The following is an 18,107-nucleotide window of genomic DNA, read 5'->3' on the forward strand; positions in this document are numbered from 1 at the left end:
TCGTCTCCCCTCACATCTGCTCCCACACTTTTCACACACTCTTGTTCATCCCAGATGCTAGCTCCTGAAGAGCTTCCTCACAGGGAGAGTAGTGAAGATGCTTAGGCCCAGTGCTACCACCTTCTTACTCAAGTTTTCTACACGACAGTTCAGTAAGAACCCACCCAGCAGCCTGAGCTGGTCTGCTCTCTTCTCCTGTCATTGGTACGTTGGGGCTGCATGGGTTCCTGCAGTTGTTAGGAGATGCAATTACTGAAAGGACGGCTTGGCCTGGAGAGACTTTTGATTTTTAAATAGCGCAGTGCTCAAGACTGATTTGCTGTCATCGATGCAATAGTTATAAACCCAGAGGGGGATCTAATGTATAACACCTATTAAAGTCCACGTGAACTAGCATGATGACATTATGTAGGCCAATATTATAGGCAAAGAAGACAATATAAAGGAAAAATGAAAGATGTTCTATGCTAGAAATAAAAGTGAAAGAAGCTTCCCTTGGGCTGGCATGATGGAGCAGTACTTGCGGCCGAAGCTGGTGACTGGGTTCAATCCCTGGGACCCACATGGTGGAAGGAGCGAAGCGACTCCTGCAAACTGTCCTCTGACCGCCGTGTGCACACTTCCCACAGACGAATAAATATAAATAATGGGAAATTTTTTTTTCAAGGAAAGAAAATGCCCTGGCCTCCTCTGGAGGAGAGAAATTCTAATTGTGATAGTGTAAATGAAGATCGCTGCTGGGTCTCTTCCTAAGGTATTGATTCTTGCCAGAGGGAGGCTTCAAATTAAAAATTTGCTTACCGCGGGATGGTAAGCTGAGAATGACTGAAGGACAAACCTGACAGGTAGCTGTAGTAGGATGGTGCTCTTGTCCTTCCCTGTACTCCCGCAGAGGTGACAGTGACACCCCCTGGTCACACTCCTGAATGTGCTGGTTTACTGTTGTCTGCACCGTAAAGTGCATGTCATTCTGTCACCAACCACACGAGTCCTAAAATGAGAAATTGTCACCAAGGAAGAATCTTTGGACTCTGTTTTTAAAACCTCTAAACCGTGACTTAGAGCCTGCAGAAGAGGCTAAGTGACTTCAGCACAATCGTCATATCATGAGCACACACATGCGTGTGTGCACACACACGCATGCACACATGCACACTCATACACACACACACGCACACTCATACACACACAGGCATCACCGAAGGAAGCAGGAGGTGAGATGAATGAGCCGATAACACACCGATGCTCCCAATCCTGGATAAAATGTTAAGAACAGATTGACTTTGCCAAAGTATTAATAATACAGAGGGAGTATTAATAATACAGGGAGACTAACGCTGCAGAAATAAAAAAGCAAGCAAGCAATGGTTTGTAAACCGGAGGTGTTTATAGTTTTAGGCTTACAGTTAAAACTAAGATCGGTTAATAACTGTTTTTATATTGTGAGATGTGAAAATCAAAGTTTATTTTATTTTATGTTATTATTTTTGGAAAATGGGGTCTCACTATGTAGCCTAGACTGGCCATGAACTCACAAACCTCCAGACTCCGGAGTCCTGGGATTACAGGCATTAATCAACCCCAAATGAATTTCTTTGATAACTTTGCATAAAATTAAGAGTCTACATAGTTGGGAGCTGGGCTCTACATAGCGTTCCTGGGCTCTGTTGGATTGATTCATTTGCATATGCATATAGACACTTATTTTTAAAGATTGAGGCAGGCAGACCTCTGTGAGATCAAAGCCAGTGTAGTCTACATACTTACTTCCAGGGCAGCCAGAGATACATAAACCTTATTTTAAGAAGAGGAGGAAGAGTCCAACTTGGGCCTGGCAGAATGGCTCCCACAAAGAAGGGTGGCGAGAAGAAGAAGGGCTGTTCTTCCATCAACAAGGTGATGACCCGAGAATACACCATCAACATTCACAAGCGCATCCATGGAGTGGGCTTCAAGAAGTGTGCTCCTCGGGCATTCAAAGAAATTCAGAAATTTGCCATGAAGGAGATGGGGACTCCAGATGTGCGCATAGACACCAGGCTCAATAAAGGTGTCTGGGCCAAAGGAATAAGGAATGTTCCGTACCGCATCCGAGTGCGTTTGTCCAGAAAGCGTAATGAAGATGAGGATTCACCAAACAAGCTCTACACACTGGTAACTTACGTGCCTGTTACCACATTCAAAAATCTACAGATGGTCAATATGGATGAGAACTAACTGCTGAATGTCAAATAAAGTTACAGAACTGCCAAAAAAAAAAAAAAAAAGAAGAAGAAGAAGAGGAGGAGGAAGAGAAAGGAGAGGGGAGAGAAGTCGGGTGGGGAGGAAAAGGTCATATACCATCATGTCTGGTTTATTTTACAGTCTTTACAGTGATAGAACATTAACTTAATTACTGTTGTTTTAGAGTTAATTTTTAAATCATGTGGTATTAGACCTAAAATTTTGTTCTTCATAGTTCCTTGAAATATTCTGGGTCCTTTAAATATTTTTTCATATGAAAAACATTTATTTTTATTTATTTATTTTATGAGTATGAATATTTTGTTCAAATGTATGTCTGCGAACCACATGTGCCTGGTGCCCAAGGTGGCCAGAAGAGGGTGTCAGATCCCTGGGAACTGTAATTACAGATATTTGTAAGCCACCAATGGGTGCTGGGACTCAAACCATCTCCTCAGTCCACCTTCTTTTGATTTGAATGATGAAACCCACTACTTTGTATGCTAACTTAAAAAAATTAATTAGAAAGAAAAAGCATTTAGAGAGGATCTAGGAGGAGTTGGAAGAGGGGGTAAATATGGTCAAAATATATTGTATGAAGTTCCCAAAGAATAAATAAAAACATTCTTAAAGGAAAGAAAAGCAATTTTGGGGCTGGAGAGATGACTCAGTGGTTAAGAGCACTGACTGCTCTTCCTGAGGTCCTGAGTTCAATTCCCAGCAACACATGGTGGCTCACAACCATCTGTAATGAGGTCTGATGCCCTCTTCTGGTGTGTCTGAAGACAGCGACAGTGTGCTCACATGCGTAAAATAGAAATAAATCTTTTTTTTATGGTGCCAATTTTAAAAAATAAATCTTTTTTAAAAAGAATTTTTATTAAAAAATTTAAAAGTAGGAGCAGCATGTTACCGAGAATTTGCTACACATCGGGCCTAAGTGCCTTGCCCATGTTAGCTGACTTAATTCTCATAAAACAGTCCTTTATTGTTTTCTGTTTTGTTTTGTTTGAGACAGGGTCTCACTGTATAGCCCTGGCATCCTGGGACTCACTATGTAGAACAGATCTGGCCTCAAATTCACAGGGGTTCATCTGCCTCTGCCTCCCAAGTGCTGGGATTAAAGGCGTGCGCCCGTGCCTGGCTAAACAATTCTCCAGGTTGTTGTTTTTATTCTTGTTATACAAAATAGGAAACCAATGCAGGGAATGGTAAATAACCACACTCACAGGAAATAACAGATCTCAGTGTGAACCAAGGCAGCACGGCTTTAGTGCCTCACAGGACAATGACACTAAATTTCTTCTAATAAAAATCTCTGACCAGGTTGGGGATTTAGCTCAGTGATAGAGCGCTTGCCTAGCAAGCGCAAGGCCCTGGGTTCGGTCCCCAGCTCCGAAAAAAAAAAAAAAGAAAAAAAGAAAAAAGAAAAATCTCTGACCACAGCTAAAGGGGAAGTCCCTACACCCAAATATGATCAACACAAACAGGGAGGCCAACTATAGAGGATTAGTTCCAATTCAATCCAGGTACAATTTTATTGTGATCTTTCTATCTGCGTGTTACACCCTCCTTGACCTCCTGGTTCTGAATGACAGAAAGCGTAGACTGCGAGCAGAGGGGAGCTGACTGGCAGGTGTGCGTGGCAGAGGAGGTCACTCTGGATCAGACTAAACTGCAGAACCACGTGGTCTTCACTGACCTGGTCAGAGTAACATGGGCTCAAGCACAGCCAAGAGATCACACTAGCTCTTCTTCCTCCCTTAACAATAAATGTCACTGTTCATGGACGAATAAAGGGTGCAGCGCAAGAATATCATTCCTGATTGGGCTTTTGCTGAATGACTCCTCACATTTAAAAATCGTTTACATAGGGCCAGAGCGGCCTCGCAGTGGTTAAAAAGCACACGCGGCTCTTTCGGAGGACCCTAGTGCAGACCCCAGCAACTCCAGGTCCAGAGGATTCAACACCCTACTCTAGCTTCTGTAGGCATCCTCACATATGTGACGCACACGTACATAAATAAAAACAAAAAATATTTTTAAAAAATAGTCAATGTAATTAATTCAACTTGGAAGTTGGCAAAAGTAGGGCCAGCAGCTTTTCACCGTGGACACTGGGCCGAGAGTCAAAAGCAGTAAGAGAGTGAGGGATGGGGCAAAAGTGCTACAAGGTGAGAGGCAGTTCAGCTGCTACAAGCATTCGCTGATTTAGATCCCTGCACCTACACCAGGCAGCTCACAACGCCTGTAACTCTAGCCTCAAGAGACCCAGTGCCCCCATCTGGCGTCCAGGGGTGCCAGCATTCACACACAGGTACCAACACACAGACACACACATATACATAAATGAAAATACATCTTTTTAAAAGAAAAGCAGGGAAGGGAGCTTGCCACTAAATCTGTCAATCTCAGTTTGTTCTCCAGGACCCACATGGTGGAAAGAAAGAACCAACTCCTGCAGGCTGTCCTGTGACCTCCATGTACATACCACCATATGTGTGCCCAACCCACCATACATAAATAAATAAACGTGATACACAGCTAGAGACAGATAATAGATCTACAAAGCTGGAATCCCTCTGACTCAGAAAATATCTGGACCAATTCATACAGTTTAACAAGAACCGAGTGAGTTATTTTGGAAGTAACTTTTAAAAAAAAGATTTATTATTTATTTATTTATTTATTTATTTATTTATTTATTTATTGTATATGAGTACACTGTGGCTGTCTTCAGATACACCAAAAGAGGGCATCATATCTCATTACAGATGTGGTTACTGGGAATTGAACTTAGGACCTCTGGAAGAGCAGTGAATGCTCTTAACCGCTGAGCCCTCTCTCCTGTCCTGAAAATGGTTTTTAAACTGAGAATCTAAGAGATGTTCTAGCTGTATTTCTTCAACCCAAGCCACAAACTGTGTAGTAACTGAATCTGTAGGTAGCATGTTTAAATTTAAAAAAAAAAAAAAAAGGTTAAATTGGGGTGTGGCGGTGGAGGGGAAAGCCTCAGATTCAGTTAAGAGATCCAACTCCAAAACTAGTCCTGGTGGATGTATGATCCTAGCAGTTGGTATGCTGAGTCAGGGGGATTATGATTTTGAGGTTAGTTGGGAATACATAATAGGACCTTAACTCAAAAACAAAATGGGCTGGAGAACTGGCTCATCAATGAGGAGCACTTGCTCTTGCAAAGAACCCAGGTTTGCTCCCAGCACCCACATGGTGGCTCATAACCATCTGCAACTCCCACTCCGAGGGATCTGATACTTGCTTCTGACCTCAGGCATCAGGCACTCATAAACATAAAAGAAATCTGAGGGGTTGGGGATTTAGCTCAGTGGTAGAGCGCTTGCCTAGCAAGCGCAAGGCCCCAGCTCCGGAAAAAAAAAAAAAAAAAAAGAAATCTGAAATGCATACAACACACACACACACACACACACACACACACACTCATACACATAAAAGAAATCTGAAATGCATATAACACACACATATACACACACACACACACATACACGCACACACAAACACACACACAGGGGCTGGGGATTTAGCTCAGTGGTAGAGCGCTTGCCTAGCAAGCGCAAGGCCCCAGCTCCAAAAAAAAAAAAAAGAAATCTGAAATGCATACAACACACACACACACACACACACACACACACACACACACATACTCATACACATAAAAGAAATCTGAAATGCATACAACACACACACATACACACACACATACTCATACACATAAAAGAAATCTGAAATGCATATAACACACACACATATACACACACACATACACACACATACACACATAAAAGAAATCTGAAATGCATATAACACACACACATATACACACACACAAACACACACACACACACACACATAAAATCTATTACATAAATGAGGCCCTATAGCTCAGTTTTGTTGAAAAGTAAAAGAAGCCATTGCTCTTGTGAGAAGCAGCTGGCAACAGTGTGGATTTGGCACTGGCCCTGGCGTAGAGACAGCAGCGTGCTGGAGTGTATCATGCTGGAGCGAGTCATGCTGGAGTGTGTCGTGCTGGAGAGTGTCTTGCTGGACTGCAGCTGTACCAACTGTGTCTGCCAGCAACAGTTATAGGCCAGCAGTGCAGCTGGCGTTTGAACAATGCAGCACTCTGCGCAGCCAGCTTCCTCCTCTCCAGTAAGGTCAATTTATTTCAAGGGATTCTGTAAATCTCAGAAGACCCCCATCTTCTTGGTAGCATCTTGCACGCCATGTCAAGCGAACCTTTGATGTGTACATAGTTTGCAGTCAGAGGAACTTTAAAAAATGTTGCTTGCTAAATTTTCAGGAGTTGCTGGGTTCACATGGGGTGGACATCAGTCCACTTTCCTTTCTTCCCACCATCCTCTGGGCCATCTTCGTGGCAGATACACCACTTTTATGTGTACCACCATGCCTGCCCACTGAGTTACCTTTGAAACATTGCTTCATTGGCATTTGGTAGAGTGAGCTGGTAGCTATGTCCTTAAACATCCACTCCCAAGTCTTCCAACACAGACTCAATGGTCACAGATTGTTGGTCAGGCTCCTTCGATCATCTCAAACATTTCTTCATTAGAACTCTGCAGCTACTTGAAGGCATGATGCCCCATCTTAAGGTAGCCTGAGGTTGATGGACGCAGAGCTCACATGAGGGGAAGACAGGAGCCTGAACTACTCAGGAGCTACTCAGGAACTTCTGAATGCTTTGCATGTGTATTTTTTTATTTTATATAAATTTTATTTGCTTATATTCATTGCAGTAAGTGATGTATATAATTTTGAAACAAGTACATCACGTGCTTTGACCAAATTCATTTCTCCCCCCTCCTCTCTCCGTTTCCCCTCCCTTTGTTCCTGTTCATTTCCCACAATCTTTTCATCTTCATGTCCTCCTCCCGTGTGTGTGTGTGTGTATGTGTGTGTATGTGTGTGTGTATGTATGTATGTGTGTGTGCGCGTGTGTGTATATGTATGTATGTATGTATGTATGTATGTATGTGTGCATGTGTGCGTGTGTGTGTATGTATGTATGTATGTGCGTGTGTGTATGTGTATGTATGTGTGTGTGTGTGTGTGTGATTTGATATATCTACATGAAATCTGGGATCTATGATTGAAAGAAAGCATGTAACATTTGTTTTTCTTTGTCTCGCTTATTTTGCTTAATTTAATGATGACCACATTGCATCAGGGTCTCACTGTGTCGCTGAGGCTGCCTTTGGACTTGTGTCTCCTTTCAAGTGCCGGGATTAAAAGTATGAGTCACTATGCCTCACAGGAAATAACCTTAATATGAAGAACAAAAATGTCTGTTTCTAATAGGAAAATAAATTATTCACAAATTTCAAATTATGGATAAAATATTAGATCAAAGCCATTATTAGTCTTGACCAATGAGTCCAATTAAACAAGAGCAGAAGATCTTTCTAGATTCTTAGTCCCTGTGAAACCAACAGTTCTTCTTGTGGATAGTTGCAAAAGCACCCCCAGACCAGAGGGTGTGATTCACAGGGTGAGCTTGGGGACATTCTTGGAGCCAACACCCCATAAGAGGCAGCTCTCTTTTCTTCCTAAAGACACGTGAGTCAAGAAGATCCTCTGTGGTGGTTTGAATTTTTGGCAAACCAGGAAGTGTCACTATTAGGAAGTGTAGCCTTGTTGGAGTGGGCATGGCTTTGTTAGAGGAAGTGTGTCACATTGAGAATTGGCTTTGAGATTCTTCTCCTAGCTTCCTGGAAGCCTCTCATGTTTGCTCTCAAAACAAGATGTAGAACTCTCAGCTTTCCCCACACCATGCCTACCTGGATGCTGCCATATTCCCACCCCGATGACAATGGATTGAACCTCTGAACCTGTAAGCCAGCCCCAGTTAAATGTTGTCCTTTATAAGACTTGCCTTGGTCATGGTCCATTCCACAGCAATGGAAACTAACTAAAATGTCATCGCATTGATTTCCAGCCCCAAACCCTCCTTAAAGCCTCCTTCACATCCTTGTTTCTCAAAGAGTAGATTAAGGGGTTCAGCATTGGGATCACCACTGTGTAGATCACGGCAACTGTGCGGTCCTGGGTCAAGGAGTAGCTGGACCTAGGGCGCAAGTACATAAAAAGTGTCGTGCCAAAGAAGAAGCACACAGCCGTGAGGTGGGAAGTGCAGGTGGAGAGCGCTTTGAACCTTCCCTGGGTTGAATGCATTCGGAGGATGGCGACGAAGATTAAGAAGTAGGAAATCAAGATGGTGAGAGTGCAGCTCAGAAGGTTAAAGCCCGCAAAAATGAAGAGCAAGATCTCACACAGCGAAGTGTCCACGCAGGACAGGGACAGGATGGGCGGTCCGTCGCAGAAGAAATGAGTGACCACGTGAGCACCACAGAAGTTCAGACTGAAGATGCAGCTTGTGTGGATCAGAGAATTGAGAAACCCGGCGCTATAGGAGCCAACGATGAGAGAGGCACAGACGTTAGGAGACACGATGGTTGGATAGAGGAGTGGGTTGCAAACAGCGACGTAGCGGTCATAGGCCATCGCGGCAATGAGGTAGCACTCGCTGGTGGCGAAGCCCGCGTAAAAGAACATCTGAGCCATGCAGCCAAAGTAAGAGATTACCTTCCTCTGAACCAAGAAGTTCATCAGTGTCTGGGGGACCACCGTAGAAGAGTAGCAGAAATCCAGGAAGGAAAGGCTCTTGAGGAGGGAATACATGGGTGTGTGCAGAGTGGTACTCACATGGATGAGAAAGAACATGACCAGGTTTCCCAACACAGTGATGGAGTACATGATCAGAAACACCACAAAGAGCAGCTTTTGGAGCTGGGGGTCACTGGTGAGGCCCAAGAGCTCAAACTCCATCTCTTGGCTCAAGTTTGTTCTTTCCATATCTGTTCAGCTCTGGAGCGCAGACAGACTACAGACGTGAGACTGAACACTCGGGGACTCTCACCATTTGCTCAAGCGTTCCTGAGTTGGGGTCTTTTGGAGAGATCTGGCTTTGTAGATGGGACTGTCATGAGAGAAGACCTCCTCTTCTTGATTGGTCGGTTGATCAGCAAGCCTTCCGTGAGAAGCAACGGGAAATAGAACAACGATATGAAAACTCTTGGAGGTCGAAAAGTCTAAATAATGAGGCCTTCTCTCTTGGAATCCACATTTAGTGTTCTGTCTACATGACTCTGGATTCCCTCCTAAGGAAGTCTGCAGTGCCTGGTGACAGGGAGGGACATCGCACGTGATAGACGATACGTTCTGTGGGAGCACAAAATGAGCAGAAGCTTCATCGCTAACCACACGTGTCACCTGTGGGATGGACCTAACGTCTCTGGATTTCAGTTTTCTGATCTGTAGAGGAAGAACAGAAGTTGGCCTGAAATATGGTGAAGGCTCAGTGAGTGAAACACAAATCAAATCGCTTGAACGCAGAGCGCACACTAAGATGTAAGGAATGCTTGCAATGGCCGTCCTCACAGGGCAGACAGGCCTACCACATAAACACATGGGGAAAGTGAGATAAAACAGTAACAAAATGTAACACAAAAGCCACCACCCAAGGACATAGACAGGAGCACATGCTAAGCAGCAGTGACAGGACGGGCTTTCAGGGAAGCTGAAGGAGGTTGTTTGGCTCAGGTGGAAATGCACCCCTATGGGTACAGCATAATCTGATTTTAATTACTGCTGTTTGTAAAGACGAGAGTGGCTGAGGATATAGAGAGACAGGGGTGGTGTAATGAGCAAGCCGACATTGAGGACTAGGGGTTGTTCGGCAGGGAACATACCCACCCATGTTTATGAAAGTCTCCGTCATTTTCAGTCAACAAAACCGCCCTGAGATTGGGAGCTATTGGTAGACAAGATCAGGCCCCCTCTAAGGCTGAAGTGTGTAAAAATGTCTTTCCTATTTAGAGAATGTGTCTTGTAAACATCACCCTATCCCTGCTCTGTCAGCTCCTCTGCCCTCACGGTCAGGAATTACCAGTGGTTTCAGTACCCAGTGCTTTGTTGAAGACTCAGTTTTGCAGACTTTAAAGCCAGCAGACATGACTAGGTAGGACAAAACCAGCCAATATGAGCTCTTCTCCTTGTCGTTCAGGGAGTAAGGATTGCATCTGTGAAAGATGTTGGATGATTCGGGAGCGCCCAGAGTTGAACTGAGCACACCAAGATGTTGGTTATCCCCACTGCCAGAATCTCCAGGATCGTGAAAGTACCCAGGCAGAATATTCTAGCCATATAGATAACTGGACTTAGCTATGGGTAAGTACTAAAAGACCATGCTCATCAAGGGAGGGCTGTGCGTGATAATAAGAAAAGCATATGGGTTGGGGATTTAGCTCAGTGGTAGAGCGCTTGCCTAGCAAGCACAAGGCCCTGGGTTCGGTCCCCAGCTCCGAAAAAAAAAGAAAAAAAAAAAAGAAAAAGAAAAGCATTTGAGGGCTGGAGAGATGGCTCAGCGTGTAAAAGTGCTGAGTTCCAGTGGATGTGGGTTCGGTTCTACAAACGCATTTCAGACCTTCACAACCACCTGTAACTCCAGTTTCAGGGGCTCTGATGCCCTCTACTGACTTCCATGACAGGCATACAGAAGCACATGTACACGTATGCATCATCATCATCATCATCATCATCATCATCATCATCATCATCATAACCATAGTAACAATAGAAGCCACTTTGGGTGATGCCCAGAGAAAACATGCACTAAAAACAGCCAGCAGACCTGAACACAGAGCATCTGGAAGCGCAGCGTGTCTTGATTTATTTCTAGTTACTGGGATGTAACATTAAGCTACCGTAGCCCAAGAGCGACTACTTTATAATGAACTAAGGAAAACTAAAGAATGTGGGGTTCTAGAGTTGAGCCACTAATGCTGTCAACCCTAACGGGGTCAAAAGTCACCTTAACTCAAAGACAAATTGCAGGAGAAATAACTGTGAAAATCCAGGCTGGAAATAACTTACCAGAACTTCAAGGAAGTCACCAGTGGGACATTAAGAGTAGAGTAGAACCACTCGACCTCTGGCTTCGCATCTTCTTTCCTTATTTCCTCAGAATCCTGTTTTAGCTCAAGTAACAGACCTGTAGTATTTCTCTGATAAGGAAAATAGACAAAACCAGAAAAAAAATCAAAACTAGGAACATGTCCAATGCCTGGGGTGGTGCAGATGAAGGGGACCCTCCACTGTGACAAGTGTTTGCCATTTCCCTCTCCCTCTCTATTCCTCTCTCTCTCCCTCTTCTTTTCCCCTCTCCCTCTTCCTTCCCCTCTCCTCCCTCCCCCTCTCCGTCTCCCTCTCCCTCTCCCTCCCCCTTTTATTGCTTATCACTTTTCTCTAATCTGCACTAAATTTAAAAATCCTCCAGAATACAACGAATTAGACAAAAAAACAGATTATAGAGAAGTTGATCTCTGACATATTTTGAAATAACCTGGAGATGGCAGTTTGTACCTTGGAAGAAGAAAATCCGACGTGAGTTCTATTTTTTATTGTTTATTTATGTTTATCTATGTTTATTTTTATTGTATGTGCATTGCTATTCTGCCTACGTATATATCTGTGAGGGTGTTGGATCCCCTGGAACTGGAGTTACAGGCTGGTGTGAGCTGTCATGCGGTGCTGGGAATTGAACCTTGGTCCTTTGGAAGAGCAGCCAGTGCTCTTAACCACTGAGCCATCTCTCCAGCCCCCAAGTATTATTTTTAAAAGAAGGAAGAGGTGCTGGCTCAGTGCTGGAGAGATGGCTCGGTGGCACTAGCTGCTCTTCCAGAAGACCCAGGCTCGATTCCCAGAGTCTACATAGTAGCTTACAACAGTCTGTAATTCCAGTTCTAGAGGATCCAATGCCCTTTTCTGGCACCTCTGGACACAAAAGTGGTTCATAGATAATACACTCGGGCAAAACATCCATACACATAAAAGAAAGACGAAAAAGGAAAGATTAGAAGTAGACGAAGGAGTTGGAAGGGATTTTATTCATACCTGACTTCTCAATGCTCCCCCTGAAGACCAAAGAGCAAAAGGATATATGAAGAACATGAGCCAGCAGAACAGCCAGTGACCTTTAAGATCCTTAGGCGATGGTGACTCCTAACAAAAGGTCACTAGATAGCCTTACTATATGTAAGATCCCAGTTTTCAACTGCAAGAAATCTGATCCAATAGGTCTACAGATGAACCCGGAAGTCTGATGCTTTTACAACAGGTGATCTTTGAACTTTAAGGAACACTGAGCTGTGAGGTGTTTACACAAGGACACAGACCCTTCTAACCACACTTCCTTTCCTAACCTGCCAGAATTCTCAGTGTTCTGATATCAGTCTCTTCCCTCCTATAGATACGCCAGTAGGTGATAATTCTCACACAGCTGGGCTACCTTGTGGTCATCAAAACCAGATGAGATGTTCTGTAAGCCAAATCCTAGCACATGACTTGATGGTACTGGAGCTCCGAGCACAAGCCTTCCTCGAAAGAACAATGAAAACAGAGGCAGACTCTGTGTCCATTGACTAAATCTGGGGACCTCATGAGGGTAAGGAATGAGACAGCCCCCTTCCCTGTGAACCCTCACCACCAGGCTTTCATGGGCAAGAGACTCCCCAGAGCCATCTGTCCCCTCTGGGCAGCTCCCGACTGGGGAAGAGGTGTTCATGGTGGGGTTTTAGGAGGCAAGTGAGAAAAAGGAGTAATTGGTCCCATGAAGACCCATTAAAGTGTTTGTTATCTATCAGAGTCTCTGTCCCAGAGTCAGGTGACTGAGAAGCTGGGGTTGAGGGAATGAGCCCCACCAGATTCCTAGCAACTTGTGGATCATTACCTCAAAGAAAAGCTCTCCCTTATGTAAACAGAGCTACTGACTATTAACTGTGTTTACTCTGTAACAGAAACCTAGGTTTTCCTTCTAGAAGAGCTGACTAGTATACACCTGTGCTTTAACCTCCATCAACACAAACTTTCTGCTCTTCACCATCGTGCTAATAGTTCGAGTTAGAGCTAGCTACTTAGTTTCCACATGTTTGGAGATTTCATGGTTGTATTAATAGTACAAGTTAGAGCTAGCTACTTAGTTCCCACATGTTTGGGGATTTTCTAACAACCTTTTGTTATTGGTTTCCAATTTAATAGCACCTGGTCAGGGAAAATACTCTGTATGGCTTTGATGTTGCAGAATTCACTGAGTAAAATGCAGCCTGTGTTGGTGGCTGTTCCATGTCCATTTGAGAAGAATGTCTTCTCCTTTGTAGTGGAGTACTCCACAAATCCCAATTAGGTTAAGTTGGTTGATAACAAGATTAAGAACAATACATCCACTCAGTCGTCATATGCCCCTTCTTCTTCGGTCATCGATGTAATGGATGTTTTGCTTTTGAGGTACTACCTCACTATGTAGCCCTGGCTGGTCCAGAATGCACTATGTAGTACAGGCTAGTCTCAAACTCCTAGAGAACAGCTTGACTTTGCCTCCTAAATGTTAGGATTAAAGACATGGGTCACCATCCCTGGCAATCATGGATTCGTTTCAATTTTTATCTACTATATTCTGAAGTCTCATTACTAGGTGCCTGTTGACCATCTTCCCACTGGATAAACTAAGAAGTCGAGAACCAAAAGTGCTTGCTGGGCCTATAGAGACATTTCAGAGGTTAATGCTTCTCTTACGGAGGACCCAAGTAACACCGGCTCCAGGGGCGCCTGATGCCTCTGGCCCCCGTGGACACCTGCACTCATATTCACGAATATATACATAATTAAAATTAAAAAATATTTTTAAAAGGTGATTGCTGGCTGTTGGTTTTTGTTTGTTTGTTTGTTTCAAGATAGGATTTCTCAACGCAACCCTGGCTGTCCTGGAACTTACTCTGTAGACCAGGCTGGCCTTAAACTCAGAGATCTGCCTGCCTTTGCCTCCTGAGTCCTGGGATTAAAGGCCTGTGCCACCACCACCCGGTGCTGATATTTTTTTATTTTGGTTGTGAGCCTAGCCTTTAATGGCTGAGCCGTTTTCCCAGCCTGATATTTCTTTTTTTTTTTTTTTTTTTTTTTGGTTCTTTTTTTCGGAGCTGGGGATCGAACCCAGGGCCTTGCGCTTCCTAGGTAAGCGCTCTACCACTGAGCTAAATCCCCAGCCCGATATTTCTTATTTTTAACCATACTTTGTCAGATATTAATAATAATCACAATCAGTTTGTTTTGGCTAATGTTAATGCTCCATGACTTTTAAAATCCATTTACTGTTGGAGCGTTTACATATCTGTAATGAAAGTGCGTTACTGGTGGGAAGTAAATGACTAGCTCTTCTGGCAATGGGATATTCTGAAGGTATCTCTGACATTCTAAGAGACGGAAACTCTTACTGGACCTCACAGACTCCTACCCTACTGTGGACTCAGACTGTCTAATCTGCCTTTAAGAGAACAGTGTAGCAACTGACCCTACTTACCTTAGATTTCCTGTGTGGTCTTTACAGTAGGAGCTGATGCCTAGCTGCAATTGTAAGTGACGACCTCGTCTGCGGGTGCCTCATTCGCTGAAAGCAGCAAACACAGAGACTGAGAACAACTTCCTAAAAACCCACCGTACAGATTGAAGACAACTGTTTATGGATACTGCTTGATAAGCGATGGTGTTTGTTATCTGGTCAATTGGGATCGGTTGGAGCCAGTGACATAATCCCGTGTAAAACTCTGTTAAAGATTCCTGTAAAGTATCCATTCCTTCCCCGTGTGGTGTTTTCTGTGCTGCTCAATGCATAAATCAAAGCCTTTTGTGAGGGATAGGCAGTCATATCACTCACAGACAGACACAGAGACACACACAGCTCATACCACACAGTTCATAGCACACACGGATTTTGTGTGTCTCTACACACATAATCACACAGACGCAGACACAAAGTCATGCAACAGACAGATAGGACATAAGACGCAGACACGGAAAGCATGAAGTGTAGAATTTAAATCTAGGTTCACTCTTGATTAAAGTACTCCAAGCAGAAGTACTTGTTTGCTTCTTTGTTTGTTTGTTCCTTAACCTAGCACTGATGTATTATTGGTGACTCAGGGTCAATCACTAAAGTAAATAATCCCCACAGGATCTTTTCATGTGTTTGGGTGTTTTATCTGCATGTATGTCTGTGCACAACCAGTGTGCCTGGTGCCTGAGGAGCACAGAAGACGAAGCAGTTTTGAGCCACTATGTGGGTGCTGAGAACTGAACCTGGGTCTTCTGGGAGAGCAACTAGTACTCTTAATTACTGGGCTATCATACAGCTCTTTCTTTTTTTTTTTTTTTTTCTTTTTTTCGGAGCTGGGGACCGAACCCAGGGCCTTGCGCTTCGTAGGCAAGCGCTCTACCACTGAGCTAAATCCCCAACCCCTATCATACAGCTCTTACTTGACATACTTGGAGTTGAGTCTGTGGTCATGCTGTGTGCTGTGGTTTCCGATTTAACCTCTTTCTCCTCCTCCTCTTCTTCCTCCTTCTCCTCCTCCTCCTCTTCTCCTCCTCTTCTTCCTCCTCCTCCTCTTCTCCTCCTCCTCTTCTTCTTCCTCCTCCTCTTCTTCTCCTCCTCCTCCTCTTCTTCCTCCTCCTCCTCTTCTCCTCCTCCTCTTCTTCTTCCTCCTCCTCCTCTTCTCCTCCTCTTCTTCTTCCTCCTCCTCTTCTTCTTCTTCCTCCTCTTCTTCCTCTTCTTCTTGCTCTTCTTCTTCTTCTTCTTCTTCTTCTTCTTCTTCTTCTTCTTCTTCTTCTTCTTCTTCTTGGATTATTGCTTCCTGTTAAATTTATATTCTTTTCCAGTTTCGTATCTGTAGCTTTGTATCTTTTGTTACTTTGTTTGCAGTTCATAGTGTACATCTCTACATCCCAGTCAACTCAGTGACACATCCTTCATATAGCTTAGGGTTCTCCAGCAGTGGGCTTTTACCTCTTTGCTTCCAGCCTATGTTGTTGTTACACATATATATTTTCCCATGCCTTAAATCCCACAATGCATTGTTATCATTTCTAAAATACAGTTTAAAATCAATCTGATTTAAAGAGATTTTAAAAACTAGGACAACAACCTTCTTTAATGACCCAGACTGCTAACATTCAGTATTTTTAATTCCTTCGCTGTTTTCATTTTCTCTCTGAATGACTTCTTTAACATTTGTTATAGGGATAATCCACTAGTGGGTAATTGTTTCCATACTGAACATCTAAAAACATCATGTTTGAAAAGTGTTTATCAAGTTAAGTTTAGAATTCTGGAGGCAGCCTTTCCCTTCAGTATGTGTAGATCATTGTCTTCTTGCTGGCTCTGCTCCCGGTGAGAAGTCGGCTGTCTTTGTCTCTCCATTATGTAACAAGCTGCTTTCTCTAGCTGCTTTGTGGCTTGTTTTGAACAGTTTGATATGGCCTGTGTGGATTTCTTCATGTTTCTTGTACTTGGGGTTTGTTACATTTATTAAATCAGTGAGTGTATTGTGGTCTTATGTTTTGAAATGCTGAAGTTACGTCTTATTATTTTGTCTTTATTTTTCCTGGAGCCGAGGACTGAACCCAGGGCTCTCTACCACTGAGCTAAATCCCCAACCCCACATCTTATTTAAGCATACTTTCATGCTTCTCTCTTTGTCTTGGGAATCACAGTACATCGAGCTGCTGGAACTCCAAAGAGGATGATATTCTATTTGATGAGCTATTTCTCCGCCGATGAAATGAGCCAAGATATAGATAGATAGATAGATAGATAGATAGATAGACATATATAATATAGATATAGATACACACACACACACACACACACACACACACACACACACGGGCACACAAGTTTATTGAGAAACTGCTCTTGAGCAAATGAATTCACTGAAGGAAGGACAAGGAAGTCACCATGGGAAGAGAAACCAAGGAGAGGGGGAGAAAGAATGTACAGAGAGATCGAAGGAAAGGGGGTCAGAGAAACCAAAACTGTCTGGATTCTATAGGGAAAAGCCTCTGGGGGAAGGGCAGCCCAGACCCAGGGTTGGAAAGTTCAGAGTAGAGGGTGTGGTATGCCATGTAGGGACTGAGGGATGCTGGGAGAACCTGGAGGCCAGATCACACATGTAAAATATGCACCTGGTGGGGGGCCCTGTCCCAGTCTGAAACCCAACACCATTTTTCTTATCTACTCGTTTAGATCTTTCAGGGTTTCTCTTCCAGTGCATTTAACTGCTAGGCTTCCAAGTGCACTAATCTTTTCTTTTGCAGTATCTAGTCTGCTACTGTTTAATGTGTATTTTCACTTGGACCTGTCATTTTCATATCTAGATTTTGATTGCATCTTCCTTTGGTTTCCATTTCTTTGCTCAGTTTTTGTACTTTTTATTTACTGAGAACAGCTGCTTTCATGATCTTCCGAGCTAACTAACATGTCAGTTCTGGCTTGCCCCGGTGCTTCACTAATCTCCTCTTTTTGGTCCTATTTTCCCGTCTCTTTACATGCATAATAGTTGGTTGGGGTGCGACATACTGCCCATTGTCACCTGGTAGGGACTGGATGTTTTTGTTTCTTCTTTTCCGGGGATGTAATATGAGTTCATTGGCAATCGTTGGCAAGAGTGTTGAGTTCTATAAAAAGCCAAGGATATGTTTTGAAGAGCGCAGTACGGTGTGGTGGGAGGGGTGTCTCCGCTGGCCCATGCTGAGGCATCCCTCCCCCCTGAGGTAACAGCCCTGTACCGGGTATAGTTTAGAATAGAGTTTATTTAGGACATGGGAAGGGGAGTTGAGAGGGGAGTAGAGACAGAGACAGAGAAGAGAAGAAGCGGAAGGAGCGGCCAGGAACATGTCGGGTGGGGGAGAGAGAAAGGGGTCAGGAAGAGAAGAGAGTCAGAGAG

The 18,107-nt window shown here is 43.7% G+C and overlaps 2 protein-coding genes and 1 long non-coding RNA gene across 4 annotated transcripts in view; 1 reads left to right on the top strand and 2 right to left on the bottom strand.

The window, feature by feature from the left end:
- Positions 1 to 1,830: 1,830 nt before the first annotated feature.
- Positions 1,831 to 2,261, top strand: Rpl31l10 (ribosomal protein L31 like 10). The gene has a single exon (XM_039094056.2). It carries the CDS (start codon positions 1,840 to 1,842, stop codon positions 2,215 to 2,217), a length of 378 nt encoding a protein of 125 aa, XP_038949984.1. The 5' UTR covers positions 1,831 to 1,839; the 3' UTR covers positions 2,218 to 2,261.
- Positions 2,262 to 6,956: 4,695 nt separating this feature from the next.
- Or5au1 (olfactory receptor family 5 subfamily AU member 1) lies at positions 6,957 to 11,486 on the bottom strand. Of its 2 annotated transcripts, XM_008770559.4 has the most exons (2): positions 11,209 to 11,486; positions 6,957 to 9,588 (listed from the first exon to the last, which is right to left on the bottom strand). In XM_008770559.4, the coding sequence occupies exon 2, from the start codon at positions 9,127 to 9,129 to the stop codon at positions 8,194 to 8,196; it is 936 nt and encodes a 311-aa protein (XP_008768781.1). In that variant the 5' UTR covers positions 9,130 to 9,588; positions 11,209 to 11,486; the 3' UTR covers positions 6,957 to 8,193. The 2 variants fall into 2 exon arrangements, with proteins under 2 accessions (XP_008768781.1, NP_001000834.1); NM_001000834.1 differs by lacking the exon at positions 11,209 to 11,486 and having other exon boundaries at positions 8,194 to 9,129.
- A 523-nt stretch (positions 11,487 to 12,009) lies between these two features.
- The window catches only part of LOC102553296 (uncharacterized), a 29,122-nt gene continuing 23,024 nt past the window's right edge, over positions 12,010 to 18,107 (bottom strand). Inside the window, exon 4 of the long non-coding RNA XR_005493938.2 lies at positions 12,010 to 14,773. This is a non-coding gene — a long non-coding RNA (uncharacterized LOC102553296). The remainder of the gene's footprint in view (positions 14,774 to 18,107) is intronic.

This window comes from Rattus norvegicus, chromosome 15 (assembly GCF_036323735.1).
Source record: "Rattus norvegicus strain BN/NHsdMcwi chromosome 15, GRCr8, whole genome shotgun sequence".
NCBI lineage: Eukaryota > Metazoa > Chordata > Mammalia > Rodentia > Muridae > Rattus > Rattus norvegicus.

What these genes read in the sequence shown, in the direction of transcription:
- Rpl31l10 (XM_039094056.2), top strand. Translation starts at nt 1,840, where the DNA reads ATGGCTCCCACAAAGAAGGGTGGCGAGAAGAAGAAGGGCTGTTCTTCC.
- Or5au1 (XM_008770559.4), bottom strand. Translation starts at nt 9,129, where the DNA reads ATGGAAAGAACAAACTTGAGCCAAGAGATGGAGTTTGAGCTCTTGGGC.